Source organism: Hyposmocoma kahamanoa, unplaced genomic scaffold (assembly GCF_003589595.1).
Source record: "Hyposmocoma kahamanoa isolate Upper Pololo Valley unplaced genomic scaffold, ASM358959v1 204, whole genome shotgun sequence".
Taxonomy (NCBI): domain Eukaryota; kingdom Metazoa; phylum Arthropoda; class Insecta; order Lepidoptera; family Cosmopterigidae; genus Hyposmocoma; species Hyposmocoma kahamanoa.
Window position 1 is genome coordinate 791,061 of NW_020653728.1, and position 15,381 is coordinate 806,441.

At 35.2% G+C, this 15,381-nt stretch overlaps 2 protein-coding genes across 3 annotated transcripts; one reads left to right on the top strand and one right to left on the bottom strand.

Moving 5' to 3' along the window:
• Positions 1–2,660: 2,660 nt before the first annotated feature.
• On the bottom strand, positions 2,661–10,921 carry LOC113227235 (juvenile hormone epoxide hydrolase-like). Of its 2 annotated transcripts, none has more exons than XM_026460128.1 (8): positions 10,854–10,921; positions 7,728–7,910; positions 6,578–6,811; positions 6,111–6,275; positions 5,032–5,178; positions 4,682–4,883; positions 4,193–4,427; positions 2,661–2,889 (listed from the first exon to the last, which is right to left on the bottom strand). In XM_026460128.1, exons 2-8 carry the CDS (start codon positions 7,908–7,910, stop codon positions 2,661–2,663), a joined length of 1,395 nt encoding a protein of 464 aa, XP_026315913.1. In that variant the 5' UTR covers positions 10,854–10,921. The 2 variants fall into 2 exon arrangements, with proteins under 2 accessions (XP_026315913.1, XP_026315914.1); XM_026460129.1 differs by having other exon boundaries at positions 10,777–10,913.
• Positions 10,922–12,214: 1,293 nt separating this feature from the next.
• Positions 12,215–13,405, top strand: LOC113227244. Its single transcript, XM_026460138.1, has one exon. The coding sequence runs from the start codon at positions 12,215–12,217 to the stop codon at positions 13,403–13,405; it is 1,191 nt and encodes a 396-aa protein (XP_026315923.1).
• Positions 13,406–15,381: the final 1,976 nt, after the last annotated feature.

The window sequence follows — 15,381 nt, forward strand, 5'->3', positions numbered from 1 at the left end:
CGATGCAAGTGCGACGCAAATGCGATGCAAATGCGAGGCAGCCGTACGTATGTATCGATGAAGTCGCGTGTTTGCATCGGTGCAATCGCCTATAAATCGCAAGTGTAGCGATGCAATCAATCACTCTTATAATGCCGTGGGGTATCTCTCCTTCCAGAGAATTTGTTGTAATGAATCAAGACGATTGTCCGACTTATCAAACGCTCTTCTAATCTGCCATAAAGAACATTGAACCCGAATTAATTTTATAATCCTAAAATCCGTTCCCAAGGGGCTCAAAGCAAATCAGTGGGCCATAACAATCACTTCGCCATCTAGCCACCCTCTCTTCACTCAATCGACTTTGCAAATATTATTATCGGCGTTTTCCACCGCAATGGGGTTGCTGCACCATAAAAAGGCATGTGAGTAAATTAATATCTCTGAGACTTGAAATCAGATATTATCGTAACTAAAAAAGTACCAATTTTTTTGGGAAATTGGGAATTGGGAAAACACGATGTGAAAATTGAAAAAATAAAAATGCTGAATGGATTTTATTGCGAATAATGTGAGTAATATGTTAAATTATTCAATTAGAAATGAGAATACAAGGATCATGGCCCACCAAAGTATAAAACCATACAATACAGAAATGACATATGGCTAGATTTATAGAAAAATATGTGTACTTTAACCATTGACTTACAAATAAATGGACGACGGGTCTAATATAAAAACCACGAAAAAAATGTCCCAAGTCAACCTATTTAAACGTAGTGACATGTCAAGGAATATGAAAAAGCTAAAACGTTGAATTTAAATTGTAATGTCATCGCAGTACTGTCTAATTTTGCTTCCTTCGCTGTCAGTCGAACAAACGAAGACTAAAGCGTGAATGACGCTCTGTATACGATTTTAACGCCCTATAAGTTCGGACACTTTTTAGCGCGGACCCGACGTCCATATAATTGTAAGTTAATGACTTTAACAATGGTATGTGTCGCTTTGCTGTGGATACTGGGAATTATGGAATAAAAAATATTTTTAAATAAAAAATATATATTAGTGGAAAATAATTGTGTGTTGTCCGGTTTAGAAGGGTAAGGAAATTACAGGCACATGGGTATCAATGTATTGTCAACTTATGTTCCAGAACGACGGGCGCAGTGGCAGTGCCCACAAGATGTTTGCGATTTAGTTTAGAGCTCTGAATGACACTGCAACTGTTATGGGTAGGCGTGTCAAGGCGTGACAAGTGAACAACAAAAAGTGGTTTATAACTGCAAAATTTAAAACTAATGTGGTTTTTGAACGCCAACATCCATTGCACCGGGTCAGATTTCATTTAGTAATTTTTGGAACTTCCAAATCGTGTTTTCTCAATGTCACAATTCTGAGTTACGACAGTATTTGGTTTCATGACAATGTTACTAATACTAATGCTACTAAGATATTAACATATCGCACCTTTGGTGTAATAAGGTCACATCTGTAAAATGACAACTTTGCATAAGAGGTTCCGGATTCTACGAACGAAATTAGTCGATAACTTTTTTATGTTTAGATGGAGTTATAAAATTTTACATTGTACATAATAATTATGTTTCATGTAGTTCGTATTATTTTTATGACTTTTATTTGATAAAAGACATAATGACGTAATGAGCACACGTGGCTTTGTCAGTCAGTCAACCGTGACCATGGGATAAAACATTGGTTTATTTGAAAAAACAAAATACGCGACTTATCTAGATTTTCTCTTGAGATCTAGATTTGTGATTCATTTTTAACAGACTTCAAAAAAGGAGGAGGTTCTCAGCTCGACTGTATTTTTTTGTATGTCTGTAACGCGGTAACTCCGCGGCATTTGTGAACCGATTTTGATGATTCTTTTTTTTGTTGCAAAGAGGGTCCTCAGTAGTGGTCCCATTTAAGTTCGAAAAAAATATTCCACCTCTGAGCGTGGCAAACTAGGGGATGAATTCAGTATCGTCGCACTTTCCGGTAATCGATTTCGACTTGGCAAATAAATATAAGTCCACGAACTTTTGAGGTTGTTTTTTTAGTACTTTGTACTGAGATTATCCGTGTATCATAATGTAACTTCCTTATATTTATTGAAATATTTATGAAGGACCATTGGCCCTCGTAGTCCTGTGGGGTCTCGGTGCCCTTCATCTGTAGAAAATTTTATCCAAAAAATTAATAGACTGTCTGGGAAACCCAAGGGCAAAGTTACCTTGCCCAACGCATTAGCATAGCCATACGCTGACAGCTTCTTGGGCACCTTGCGAGGACCCAATTTTGTTCATATAATTTAATCCTAGTTTTACTTTCTAGTATTTAAGCTTTTGTTGCACCTTACCTGCATATTTCAACTTATTGTCTAATTAAAAACCTCTTCCAGCATATGTTGGATTCTGTGTAATCAGCCCAAGTCATATCCCGTGTGCTGTGTTATGGGTGCTACGATGCTATTTTGTATACATTCTGAACTGACCTTTTGACAGGGCGCCACACAGTTGGTCGAGGAATGTTAACGAGAAATCTCTTTATCATCGTAGAAAAACATTCCACGGTGGTTCAAAGTGGCTGTGCATACAGTGTCGCATTTTCATTGAAACAACGAACTGAGAATGTACAAAAAAATATTTATTATTGCTTTTGTCATCTCTCATTTACAATTCAGTCTTTCTTTTCATTTGATGCCATCGTCTAAATTCCCCAACAGCTTTAACAACGTCTTCTGCAAAAATCTTTGGCAGCTGTAGAGCTAAGAAATGTCCACCGTCATCGAGGACTGTAGTGTTCAAAAGGTTGGGATATTTCTGTCGAAGAATGAACGGCGGCTGGTAGCCGAGCTCGTACTTTGCTTGGATGCCCCATGTTGGAACATATGTGGGGATGCTGGAAAAGACAGTAAATTCGGGGTTATTTTTACAGGACTCTTGGTATAGGACTCCCGTTCTTGAAACAGACAACTTTACGATTTCAAAAAGTTCAGACACATATTTCCATCTCCCTACAGAAATCTGATTTAACCATTCATTGATTCGATTCAAGGAAAATATAAGAAAAGTGATGTACAGCACTTTTGTTGTTGTACGTATGTACAATTTACAGTAGTACAATTCTGCAGTTGAAAGGGCGCTTGTGACAAAAATTCAGACCTGAGAAAATAATGTTTACAGTAGGTAATGAAATTATAAATTAACCATTTTCCCATTGCACTAATTTCATACCTTATCCCCTTTGTATCCACCTACTAATATTGACAGATCGGCCTTTTTTTACTTATCACGGCAGCATAAGTAACAAATTTAAAAAAAGTCACTGCCCTTTCAACGGTGGCAGAATTGTATGTACAAGTTTTTGAAAAAGTTGTATAACTAATTTAATGACAGGTTAAAAGTTTTGGGTTAATAAACATAATTCTTAATTTACAGTAGTTCAGAAAGAAAGACTTAAAGGCAACTTTAAAGATAGGAGACAGTTTATCGGACGTGTTTGTTTAAAAATGCTTATCCATTCCAGTTTTGAATAAAAATTGCTACGTAAAAATTTGTTATAAAAGCCACACTGAAAAGACTTGTTAATGATCACGTAAAAGGCAAGAGACGCAGCTATCGATACTTAAAAGTATAAGGTTCTTTACTGTAATCATGAAGACATATGGAATCGACCTACAATGTGCAATATACACAAGACATTAAGACAGTTCGACCATTATACCTACAACAATAATTTTCATTGTTAATTTAATCTTTTGTGGTAGGAATGCAGTAATATCTCAAAAACAGTAATTGGGGACATCTTAAAGGATAATAATTTAAATAATGATCATTATCACTGTACCAGCCACAGACGTGCCAGAATGTCTAACCCTCTTCCGACATTCAGGCACGTCTTGGTACAAGCAAAGTTACAATCATGCCTTGTGCATCAGCATAGAACACACGTACCAAATTAGTATAAGTAGCTCATACAAAATGTAAACCTCACTCAGTCAACCAGAGTCAGTCAATCCTCATTCAGTATCCAGTAAACAGTCATCAAATAACGACAACTATAATATTTTATTTATACCATGTAAAACATGGTAAAATCACCATTGTAATTACATTTTCCGCCTTCTATTTATTAAAAAGTTACATCTCCACGAGATTTTGTGAAGCCATGTTTGACTATATAAATATTATACGGCACTTACTCATCCAATTTATATGCAAAAGTTTTCTTGCTAAATGTTTCAGCATACAATCTCATTGATGTCGTTATTGAACTAGTAGCCCAATAAAACATCAGGTTATCAATAAGCTGTTCCTTAGTGAAGTGATTAGTCAAGCCTCCAGTGGGATTTGAAATAAGATTCCTGTCAGTCCACGTGGAGAACTTCTCCAAGATGTACGCTAGAAGACCTGCTGGTGAGTCGGAGAGGGCTACACCTGAAAGAATAAATTGGATATAATTTTATATTGGCAATCTGGTTAGTAGTCGCGGGGAGTTAACCTAGTCAAAGAGTTTGAAGTCCAATACCTAGATCTTCACTAAGAAGTTTTGTTTATCAACCAAGAAAATCTGAACAAAATTTTTATTTCGTTGTTGTGTAGATATCAGTACTGTCAACGTTTTCTCAGGTACGGGCAAACTGAGATACGTCCTTTGGCATTGAAGAATAACGTTGAAGGAAAACAATTACCTACAGTATCAGGCTTCGTAGCTTGTATGTGCAAATACCCCGCTTCTTGCAGCAAGAAAGAGTATTTTTTTCCTAGAGGGTACATTCTCTCAGCTAAATTCTGATCCATGAAGAGTGGCGGGTAGATTGCACCCAGCAGTTCTAATAATGTGGCTGTTGATGACATTGACGATAACATATTGCTATGGTAGCCTAGGACTTCCTGGAAAAGAAAATACAAGAGAGCAGATTATGAGGATGTTCTTATAGGTAAGATATTTTCGGAAAGAAAAGCTTTCTTACTATTATTGCATAAAGTAAATAGAAAATTTTTAACAAAAAGCAAAATGGCCAAAAACGTATATACTTACGAAAGGGAACAAAGTAGCAATATGGCTGCCAATAATAGAACCCCAATCGCCGCCCTGAACGTAATACTGCTTGTAACCAAGCCGTTGCATAAGATTTTTTAAAATTACAGCCACTTCTGGCGCCCCAAGACCTGGACGGACAGCTGCCTGAAATTGAAAAGTTCATTGACACTGATTATACTTCAGAAACTATATATTCGTGGACTTAATTCAATTCAAATATTTTTATTCAAGTAACCAGACTCATAATGTGTTAGTAAATATAAAAAAAGAAATAAAAAAATAATAATCGTAGGGTTAGTATTTTAACATTTTAAAATTTGATTACTTATTTTGGGGCATGAAGCCTACAGCAGTTTCTAATGTAGGGGTAGTCAACCCTGTCCCCTATCGCATTGAGAGGGGTGTGGACTTAAATTGTACATGTTATGCCCTTTTTTAGGAAGATAATATCTTCTTCCAGTTACAGAAATATAAAGTAGCTGTACACGGAAAGCCACTGGAAGAAACAACTGTTCTGTTTGTTGGAGTGGTTTTGATACTTAAATTATTAAAAGATAGGTTTTGAACACAAAAATAGATTCATTTGACATAGTCTAGTCTGAACGTGTCTTGGCTTTAGAATAGTAACCTAGCAGAGAAGTGCGCCTGCAAAAGAACCGCCTTTTTGATTGTAATAGAGATAAGTTGACAAGGTCCATGTGCCTGTAATTTCACCAGCACCCTTACCCTTCCAAACCGGTAGGCAGTAATGCTATCATTACTGCTTGGCGGCAGATCATGAGTGTAAGTCATAAAAAGAATACGAACTACATAAAACAAACTATAATTTTCGAAAAAAAAAAATGTATTTAAAAAGAAATTTTCTATTAATTGCGTTCGTAGTATATATAAACCTCTCTGAAAACCTGAAGACGTGGCCTTATTACATTAAGGGTGCAAAACGGTTCTAAGACTTCAGAAATTTTCGTCACAACTCAGGAAATAGTTATCGCAACTGGATGAATAATAATGTAACACATACGGGACAGAAATACAAACAAACATTTATTTATGTTTATAGAAGATAACACACTTACGTCAGAGAATCCATAACCAGGCAAGCTGGGAATGATGAGTTCTAAAGCATAGTCTCTGCTTTTATCAGTAGCTGTTAGGTGCGGAATTGCTTCGTAGAATTCTCGTACAGAACCTGGCCAGCCATGAATCATTAAAACTGGGACGTGTTTTACACCTTCTGGTACCTTTTAAAATAAAACACGCATAAGAAATTGGATGGCAAGTGTAGTTGCAAGAATTATTCAGGAAAGGTTTAGGATTTCTATCTTTTCTAGTTTTTTCTTGATATTTATAATTAAGAAATTTATGTTCTATATATATATTATCATGAATCGGTAGATGTCTTCTCATCTATTGTACATAGGTTTTCTCAACAGAGTACCACCACGTACATTTTTGATCAACGTGGACCCGATGGATTTTCACAACCATTCATCAGAGGAGCTGGTGGCGTTATTGGCCGCTGGAAAATAATAACAAATTATACCTCAGGTTTCACGTGGACGAAATGAATGGCCAATCCCTGAATATGAGTTTTGTAACCATTGTACTGATTCAGAAATTTCTCTCGTGCACTGAAATCGTATTCTTCTCCCCAATACTTTAGCCAGCCATCGATTTCTTTGGAGTTGAAACCATATTCGAAGCTTATACCCTCCAGTGGTGGAGGGAAGGCACTACTACGTGTCATTTTTATATATTGCTTAAGGTCTCCAATCATCTGTAAATATATGAAATGTCATATGATCAATAACATGACCGTTGTTTATTAAAAATGAAATGGATTTTTAATTTCCTGTATAAATTATTTATTCTTCTTAGACTTCCTCTCCTATTGGAGACTCTGACTTTAGAGGTGCTGAAGGTAATCCCTCACAATCGATACACGTACATAAGCTGGAGTAACTTATTTGTACTTATTGTTTCTCAAGACGTGGCCGAATTGCGACATCTTCCTGCGCTTAATGTTGTTCATAAGTTTCGTTTCATCTTTCTTAAGTTTATTGAATAATAAAAAATAATAAAATTGTACTTGTAACCCGATTGCCACATGAAATTCTCAAGACCCAAGTGTTGGTAGCTACCTTACTCATCATATAAGCATAGTTATGGAAAGAGGGTAACGCTGCTGGTATCTTGGGTACTTTGCAACAGGAACCCAATTTTTTTATATATATAAAATATAAAAAATATAAAAATCATTTATTTCTCCTTCCAGAAATATTACTTAAAAAGAGATATTAAATCTAAGGTGACAATTTCAAAATAAATTACATTTGTGGAAAGCTGGAGCCTAAACTAAGTCTTTGATTTGTATTTTAGGTTTCCAGGTTATTTTATTTAGTTAGGTTTAGTTTTCGTACTTATATTCTATTTTTATACTTTGCTTGTCAAATACACTAAACAAATGTTATATATTACAATTAAATTACATTTTTATCTATATATCGATTTTTCACGCAAAATTAAGCTCAAATTTTCAGAAATATATTCTCGATTATTCTATATACATAGATTTTAAGAATTGTTTACTTTGTTTTTTATTGAAAAGGACTAACTTTTGTAGCCGTAATTCGCTTAGATGACGGCTTTATCATAAACATATAATTTTATTAACATAATTAAATTGTACTTACCATATTGTCAAATTTAATACGAAAAGGTTTGACCAGGTCATTCTGCTTTCCTTTCTTGGATTCTGGGCCCCACCATTCGTCTATCGGCAAATCAGGTACCGGTGGGGGACTCTTCAGGAATGCGAAGTACACAATCACTGCAATGATCCCAAAAATTGGGGCAAGACAGAGTAGACGAGCCATCTGAAAGAACAAGACCATATTAACACCGACTTATTTCTCTGTAACGAATTAACGATCAAGGAAGTACATTAAGAATGATATCAAGTACAATAATACATAACAACTATACTAATTGTACTGTGGGGGGTTAAATTAGACTAAAGGTCTGTATTTCAGGTCATCAGGTCTCCACCTCTTGCGAAAAATTTTCTTAAGTATTGTGTACTGGTACAATGATAATTGCGATAAATTAGATACTAAGTTAACAAATACAGCAAAATATTGTTTTGTAGCTGTGTTTTTATGGATGTGTTTTTGGTTACTAATTGTTTTAAAAAGTGTATACATAATCAGACACGGGCAGTGGGTTAAAACTCAATCAACCCGCCCGGGTTTTAACCGGGCTCGTACCCAAAACGCCGAGATTTAACCTATTTCCACCAAACTCGTCGACGAAAATGGCGAATACGTAAGTTGGTATAATTCTATACTTATTACAATGCATCTCCACATAATACCCATTCGCAACTCTCACTTACTAGTAGCGATGCGTATTATGATTCGATTTTTTTGAAAATCGATTCAACTGTTACACCATACGATAACGAGTTTTTCGACATCCGAAGAACAGAGTCCGATGTGGTTATATAGCGAAAAGAGAATAAGTACGTTACGAGAATAATTTCCTTATTCAAACTAAGGCCTACGTAAAGGTGTTTTGAGAATTTATATATCTTATTCATTTCGGAAATATAAAATCGAACAACGGTCGATCTGACATCCACAGCGAAGTAGAACGAACGAAATGTACTATACCCTGAGAACAAGTAGTCTTGCACATAGGTCTTTGTTCTACGGATGAGTCGTTTTGTATATAGCACAAGCGAATCGATGTCATAGAAAAGCGGAATGTAAGTAAGCATAACAAATTTTGTAATAACTCCATTACAGGTGCAAATACTTTTTGCTTTCGATTTTGGGTTTTAACCAATTAAAGGCGTTAAGAAAGTGCCGGGTTAAAACCCGGGCGGTTGCCAATCTCCGTATACAATATTATATGCATATTTATACGTGTGTAGGTGAGTGTACGCTGTGTATGTGTATATGTGTGTGAGTGCGAGAGGACGAGGGACCGTATGAAAATTGGAAAGCTGTTTTAATTTTTTTATAATATTAAGTGACGGGACGAACAAGTCGCGCCCCTGATGGTAAGTTACACGCCTGTCCATTACAGTTGCAGTGCCATTCAGAGCTTTAAATCGCAAAGATCTGAGAGGCACAGACATTACATCCGTTACCCTGAGACATAAATTGACAAGTCCCATGTGCCTGTAACTTCACCAGCACCCTTCCAAACCGGAACACAGTAATGCTAACTTTTCTGCTCAGCGGCAGAAATAGGTAAGATGGCAGTACTACCATAGACGAACACCTTCACAAGGAGCTCTACTGCTACTAAAAAGTGGCGTGCTGGCATGGCGGGTTTTATGGACAAGGTTTTATTTTTGTTTATGTTTTACGTGTCTTCATACTTCAACTCCTGAAGCCAATATCTTACCTTCATGTGGCACTTGACCTTAGTAATATTATAGTTTAATTAAGTTTAGTAGCAGTAGAGCTCCTTGTGAAAGAGAAGTACTGCCACTTAACTTATTTCACCAAGCGGTAATGTGAACATTATTGCGTTCCAGTTTTGAAGGGTATTGGTTAAATTACAAGCGCATGGGACTTGTTATGTTATGTCTTAGGGTGACACTCTGCCATTTAAACATCTGAGTGGAACTGCAACTTTTGACAACACGACTTGTTCGTCCGGTCACAATATTATAAAAAAAATACAGAAAGTGTTCTACTAATTTTATTATATGAAAGCGACTAAGATAGCAAAAGAAGCGTTCAGTGAATATAGCGGAGAGCGGGTCTTAAAGGGGTTGAACGTCCATCCATTCTGTTTCAGTATTGTTTGTAATATGAACAGCTGATGTACAGTTACAACTTTAGCCACTTTGTTTAAGAGTGCAGAGGGATATCGGAAGGGATGGAAAGACGACACCTTCAGAATAGCTCTTTGCGTTCTTTTTACTCCCAAGATTGTGTATTGTAGTGTGATATCGACGTTTTGATAGACTACATGCATTTAAGTTCTTACCCATAGATAGGGTAGGAACAACTCTATTAAAACAAAACCCCTTAGAATTACATACAATGTTTTATATAGTAGCACTCATACGAGTTTTCTAGGCTTTATTTCCTTGCACCTGTAGAGTATTTTTAAATGTGATATTGTTAACAAAAATATAAAATTATTTTCATTATTAACCCAATGGCTGGCAGTCACATTGTCCAATGTAGTAGCACAGCTATACCAAGCTGCCAGCATCTTGGGCACCTTGCCACAAAGAAATTTTATACATTTACTTTATTACCAGGTCCATTTTTTATTTATATACAATTAGGTTTGAGAGTACGCTTTTAAATTTGTGAACTGTGTTGAAGTGACATGGTACAAAGAATTATTATAATACATTGTTGAGCACACAAAGCAGTACTATGTTAAAAGTCTAGATCACGCAACCGTCTCGCTCACACATTAGCAAATTAAACGCATGATAGCCTGTAGCGAGGTCGCACAATCTTATTATCTAAGCGTGTGTAAACCTGTGGTGCTCAATTTCTATCTAATATGCATAGTACTAGTTCTGGCCACAGCAACAACATTATTCCTATCCAATTATCTGTTTATTACGTGAAGATATATAAGATAAAATAAGTTCACAAAAAAGGATATAACAAGGAACGGAGCAGCAGAATAACTTAGCATAAATAAACAGATGTAAAATTGGCAAACGCAAATGTAACATGGAAAACTTCTAACAAATTAACTCACCCTCTCTCATACCCAATACATATGCAAATATAAACCAATTGTTTTCCTAAAACATAACAAGGAAAAACAATACTCACTGTAAAACAAGTTCACTAACTCACTTAGCTAAAAATAAACGGCACGACCACACCGGCCGGCGGCACTCCCAATATTAATTGAACACGTACTTCGGAAGATAAGAGTGATACGAGTTTGAACCTTAATGATAATAGTAGATAATTTGGCCGACAACATCACGCAGAGGTTTTTTACTGTAAGTTTGTAGTCATGTTGATTTGTAGACGAGAAGGAGACAAAACTACACAACAGATTGTTTATTGCTTGCTATTTACAAAGCAGATTAGACTAAAGCATAAAAGCGAGTCTCATAAAATTTGTGTCAGCCAATATGTATATAGGTTATTAGGTATTAAAGCGAGGATACACGGACTTTACAAACCTTCCACGCTGACTTAAAGAAGGTAGATAAACTTGAGGTGTCTTTATATTTTTGTTTGTATTTCTAGAGTTTTCTAAGGCGTTACCAATAATAAATAACTTTCATATCTAATAGCAATAACGAAACATTAAAGTGAAAATAATGATAGATAACAAGTTTAGTAAAAGCCAAAATGTGTTTTTACAACCCCATTATTACGAAATTGTCATTATAATACGAATTCACTGTTGACGGTTTGTGAAACTATTCCTATGTACAGATCTCTAAAGCCCCTAAACGAACTACAATTAAAACTTACTCATCATTTTAAGTCAATATTAAATGCCAGTAATTTGTCTATAGTTGGTTAGTGTCGTCGTGTTACATTATTTATTTGGAAGATACAATAGCAAAATGATGATTTTGCTGAATATTTTCAAAATGATTATCTTCATTTTAGTTTTCGAGACTATTGATGCAAATATAACAGCGTATGTAGACGAAAATACCATACATAACACTATAAGCCATTGTATTTTACAAGCTTCTCAAAGTGACCTGATAAATAAACCTCAAGTTGTTGTCTACAAATCTGCGCACGGAACTAAAATGAACAACGCATTGATAAATACTTTTACAAAAAGCATCATACCTTTGATTGTAATAGAAAAAATTAAATATATTAAAGGAATAGAAGAGAACACTTTATTAATCGTGAACGTCAAATATTGCAGTTCTTTTAAATTGTTCAAACCAAAACACTTCAAAGAAAATATAAAGTACTTTATTATTACAACAAACGAAACCGATAATTGTGATGAGGAAATTAATGAAATTGGAAAATATTTAAGCACTTTTGATGTTGTTTTTGTAGATAATCTACGGTTCTTATCTTTCATTCCACATATTGACGAAAAAACTTGTAAATTTTCAAGCAGAATTGATCCAGTTGTAATAAATACTTGCATTAATGGGAACTTAAAAACGGAATTTTATCTCCCACTTAAAACAATAACTGATATGAAAAACTGCACTATAAAAGCTGGATTAACGAGCATGTATCCATTATCAATAATAGAAGAAAAATCGTTGAAGAATTATGATATTTTGGAAAATCCAACAGGATCGGATGTAGAATTGATTAAAACTATAGCTGAGACGATAAATGCTGGAGTCATCTTTTATTATATGGATAGAAGTGAATATATCCCTTACCGGGATAGAGATTACATAAAATTAATTATCAATGGTACCTTGGATATTTGTGCTGGAGGACTATACAGAAATTTTGAAAACATCGTTGCGTATTCAGGAGCCTATGAACAACAGGGAGTCGTTTGGATTTATACAGTTGAAAGAATGGGTCACACCTGGAGTAATTTAATCAAGACAATGCAAGGACTTCATATATTTTTTCTCTTTTATATATGTTATAGCATCGTTTGGAATATTTTTCTCTACTTTAATGGCCAAGCTTTAAATTGGAGTAGCACATTCTTGTACAGTTGGGGAGCATTATTCGGATCTTCATCATTACAAGATGCAATAAATTTCAAACAAAGATTCTTAAACATTGTTTACCTGATTATGTGCATATATTTGTCGATTTTTGTAGGTGTGCAGTTGTATACCTTTCTTACAATACTAGGACCTCCGGAAATTCTTTATACTGTAGAAGATGTGCACCAATCGGGCAGAACACCTTATTTAAACCCTATGGGGAAATACTTTCTCCAGGATAAAAAATTCGTAACATTTGCTAATACGTCAAAAGACTGTGATTCTTTCGAGCTTTGTATTGAAGAAATGTTACAAAACAAAGGTTTGACCATTGTTACCGATAGTATATTCGTTCCCATTCAATTAAAAACTATAGTGAATGACGAAGCAAGGCTTTTAAAAATTACTGAAGATGTTGTAATTGTCAACCATGAAATGATTATAAGGAAAAACAGTCCCATGGTTGCAATATTTCAAAAGAAATTGAATAGATTATTTGAAGCTGGGATATGCAAGAAATTGTTTTTAGATAACATTGGGATATTAGCTGTAGCAAGAACGAAGAAAGCTATTCATAATATAATGCATAACAGTTACAGTTGTCGAATGGGGTGCAGTATAACATTTAGCAAATGTTCAGGTATATTTTATCTATGGATGATTAGTTGTTTTATATCTTGTTGCGTTTTTGTTATCGAAATTTTGATGTGAAATGTTGTATTCGGTTGATAAGGTGAAAGAATATTATTAATAAATTAAATCTGTGTGTTTTTAAAATGTGTTTTGGGGCCAAGGTGTATAAAGGATTAGGTGCTTTGGGAGTTTGAGTTAGCGGTGTTAGTTGCTATTCTCTATTGACATTATTGTTCGTATAGAGTGGGATTTCCAAAATTCTGCAATATGGAGAGGATTTATATGTATTTCGTCAATGCGTTTTAGAAAATCATCATCAGGTATTGATTTACAAATTTGGGTAGCAAATTGTGAAAAGCAAATTCAAAGCAAAAAGGCGAGACTTATCTTTTTTTCGGAACCCCGGAATGGCAAGCGGAAACAATGCGGCCATTTCTTACAATACATATTCTGAAAAGACATTTGAATAGTTGCAACATTGATCCCTCGAGGTGGGAGAAATAGTCGAGTTGCTCTTCTGTTTGGAGGCACTTTGTAAAAAATCAAGTGACAAAATTTGAAGAGATGAGGCCGTCAGACCTGTACGCGAAATGTAATGCTGTCAAAGTTAAAACATCTGCAGCCATCTTTTACTATTTTGTTGATAGGCATCCTTACGTGTTGCCACGGTTCGCGAACGTTTACCAATGAGATTGTCTATTGTAGCTAAGAGCACATGATAGGGTGAACAGCCGTAGGTCTCATTCTAAACAAAAGCAGTCGCTGTAATCAAAACCGGCTAGGATGATATATATTAATTAACGTATTTGTATGCACTCTGTATATTATAAGTAGTTTTAGTTCACAATTGCTTGAGTTTGTTGCATTTTGAAGTTTGTATACATTTCAAATAAATAGTAATTTTAATTCAACATGTTGGAATTTCAATTTCCTATTGATTATGTACGTGACGACGATTTGCATTGTAATAGCTGGATGAGGAGGACCCGGGTTCGATTCATGGTAGTACCTGTTTGGGAAATGAAATTTGTTTCTGGTCTGAGTGCCACGGAAGTCAGTCATTTACGCGAGAGCGAGAGCAAGTCGAACTTGACTTTTAAAGTTGAAATTCAACTCTATGACGCTTTTTTTTACATGACACTGTCCATAGCAGTTGCAGTGTCACTCTTAGCTTTAAATCGCAAGATCTGAGGGGCAGTGCCACTGCGACTGTCACCCTGATACATAATTTGACTAGTCCCATGTACCTGTAATTTCACCAGCACCACAATCAATTCCCTATAAATTTATCAATTGCGACGCGTCACAATGTATTTAATTGCAATTGATTTCAATTGAATTGATTTTAATTGCAATTAAATTTGCAATTAAAATCAATTCCGGCCACCCTCATCCGGCCCCCAAACGGCCCCTTAACCGGCCCCTCAACCGATCCTAACCCATCCCCTAACCTACGCCTTAACTCACCCCCATATGCCCTATAAATTTATTATAATAGTCAGTTTTAATTGTTAATTGTTAATCAAAAACATTGAAAAGATTGAAAATTTATTAATTGTTAATTGTAGATATATGCGATTAACGATTGATCAACTGTTAGTTGCTGTTTCGCAATTGACAATTAATTAATTGTTAATTGCGGTTCTCGCAACTAACAATTGATCAATCGTTAATTGCTGTTTCGCAATTGACAATTAATACATTGTCAATCTTTAATTGCCAGAACAATTGTATTTTGCCCAACACTGTTCTGAACTAGTTAGGTGAAAACAGTACTAATAAGAATAATCTTTCAAGTTCCTTGGAAAAAGACTTTGTATTGATGTATAATGTATGTGCAATATTCAGTACGAATTGTTATGTAAATTATTGATTTCCAAAACTGTAAGTTAAGACACAGTGAGAGTCGACATATACCCAGCTAATGCAAACGGTTTTTGTCACTTGAGGACTGTTGAATAAAATTATTTAACCTACTTTATTATTACCTTAAACATTTTATTATACTATTGGCGTAGAAGCCAGTTGTTTTGGTAAACAACTGGCGTGGGTAT

Coding starts and splice junctions, on each gene's coding strand:
- LOC113227235 (XM_026460128.1), bottom strand. CDS start 7,910: ATGGCTCGTCTACTCTGTCTTGCCCCAATTTTTGGGATCATTGCAGTG. Junction 6,812..7,727: donor GTATTAAATTTGACAATATG/GTAAGTACAATT, acceptor ATATATTTACAG/ATGATTGGAGACCTTAAGCA. Junction 5,179..6,110: donor CTGGTTATGGATTCTCTGAC/GTAAGTGTGTTA, acceptor TTTCAATTTCAG/GCAGCTGTCCGTCCAGGTCT.
- LOC113227244 (XM_026460138.1), top strand. CDS start 12,215: ATGAAAAACTGCACTATAAAAGCTGGATTAACGAGCATGTATCCATTA.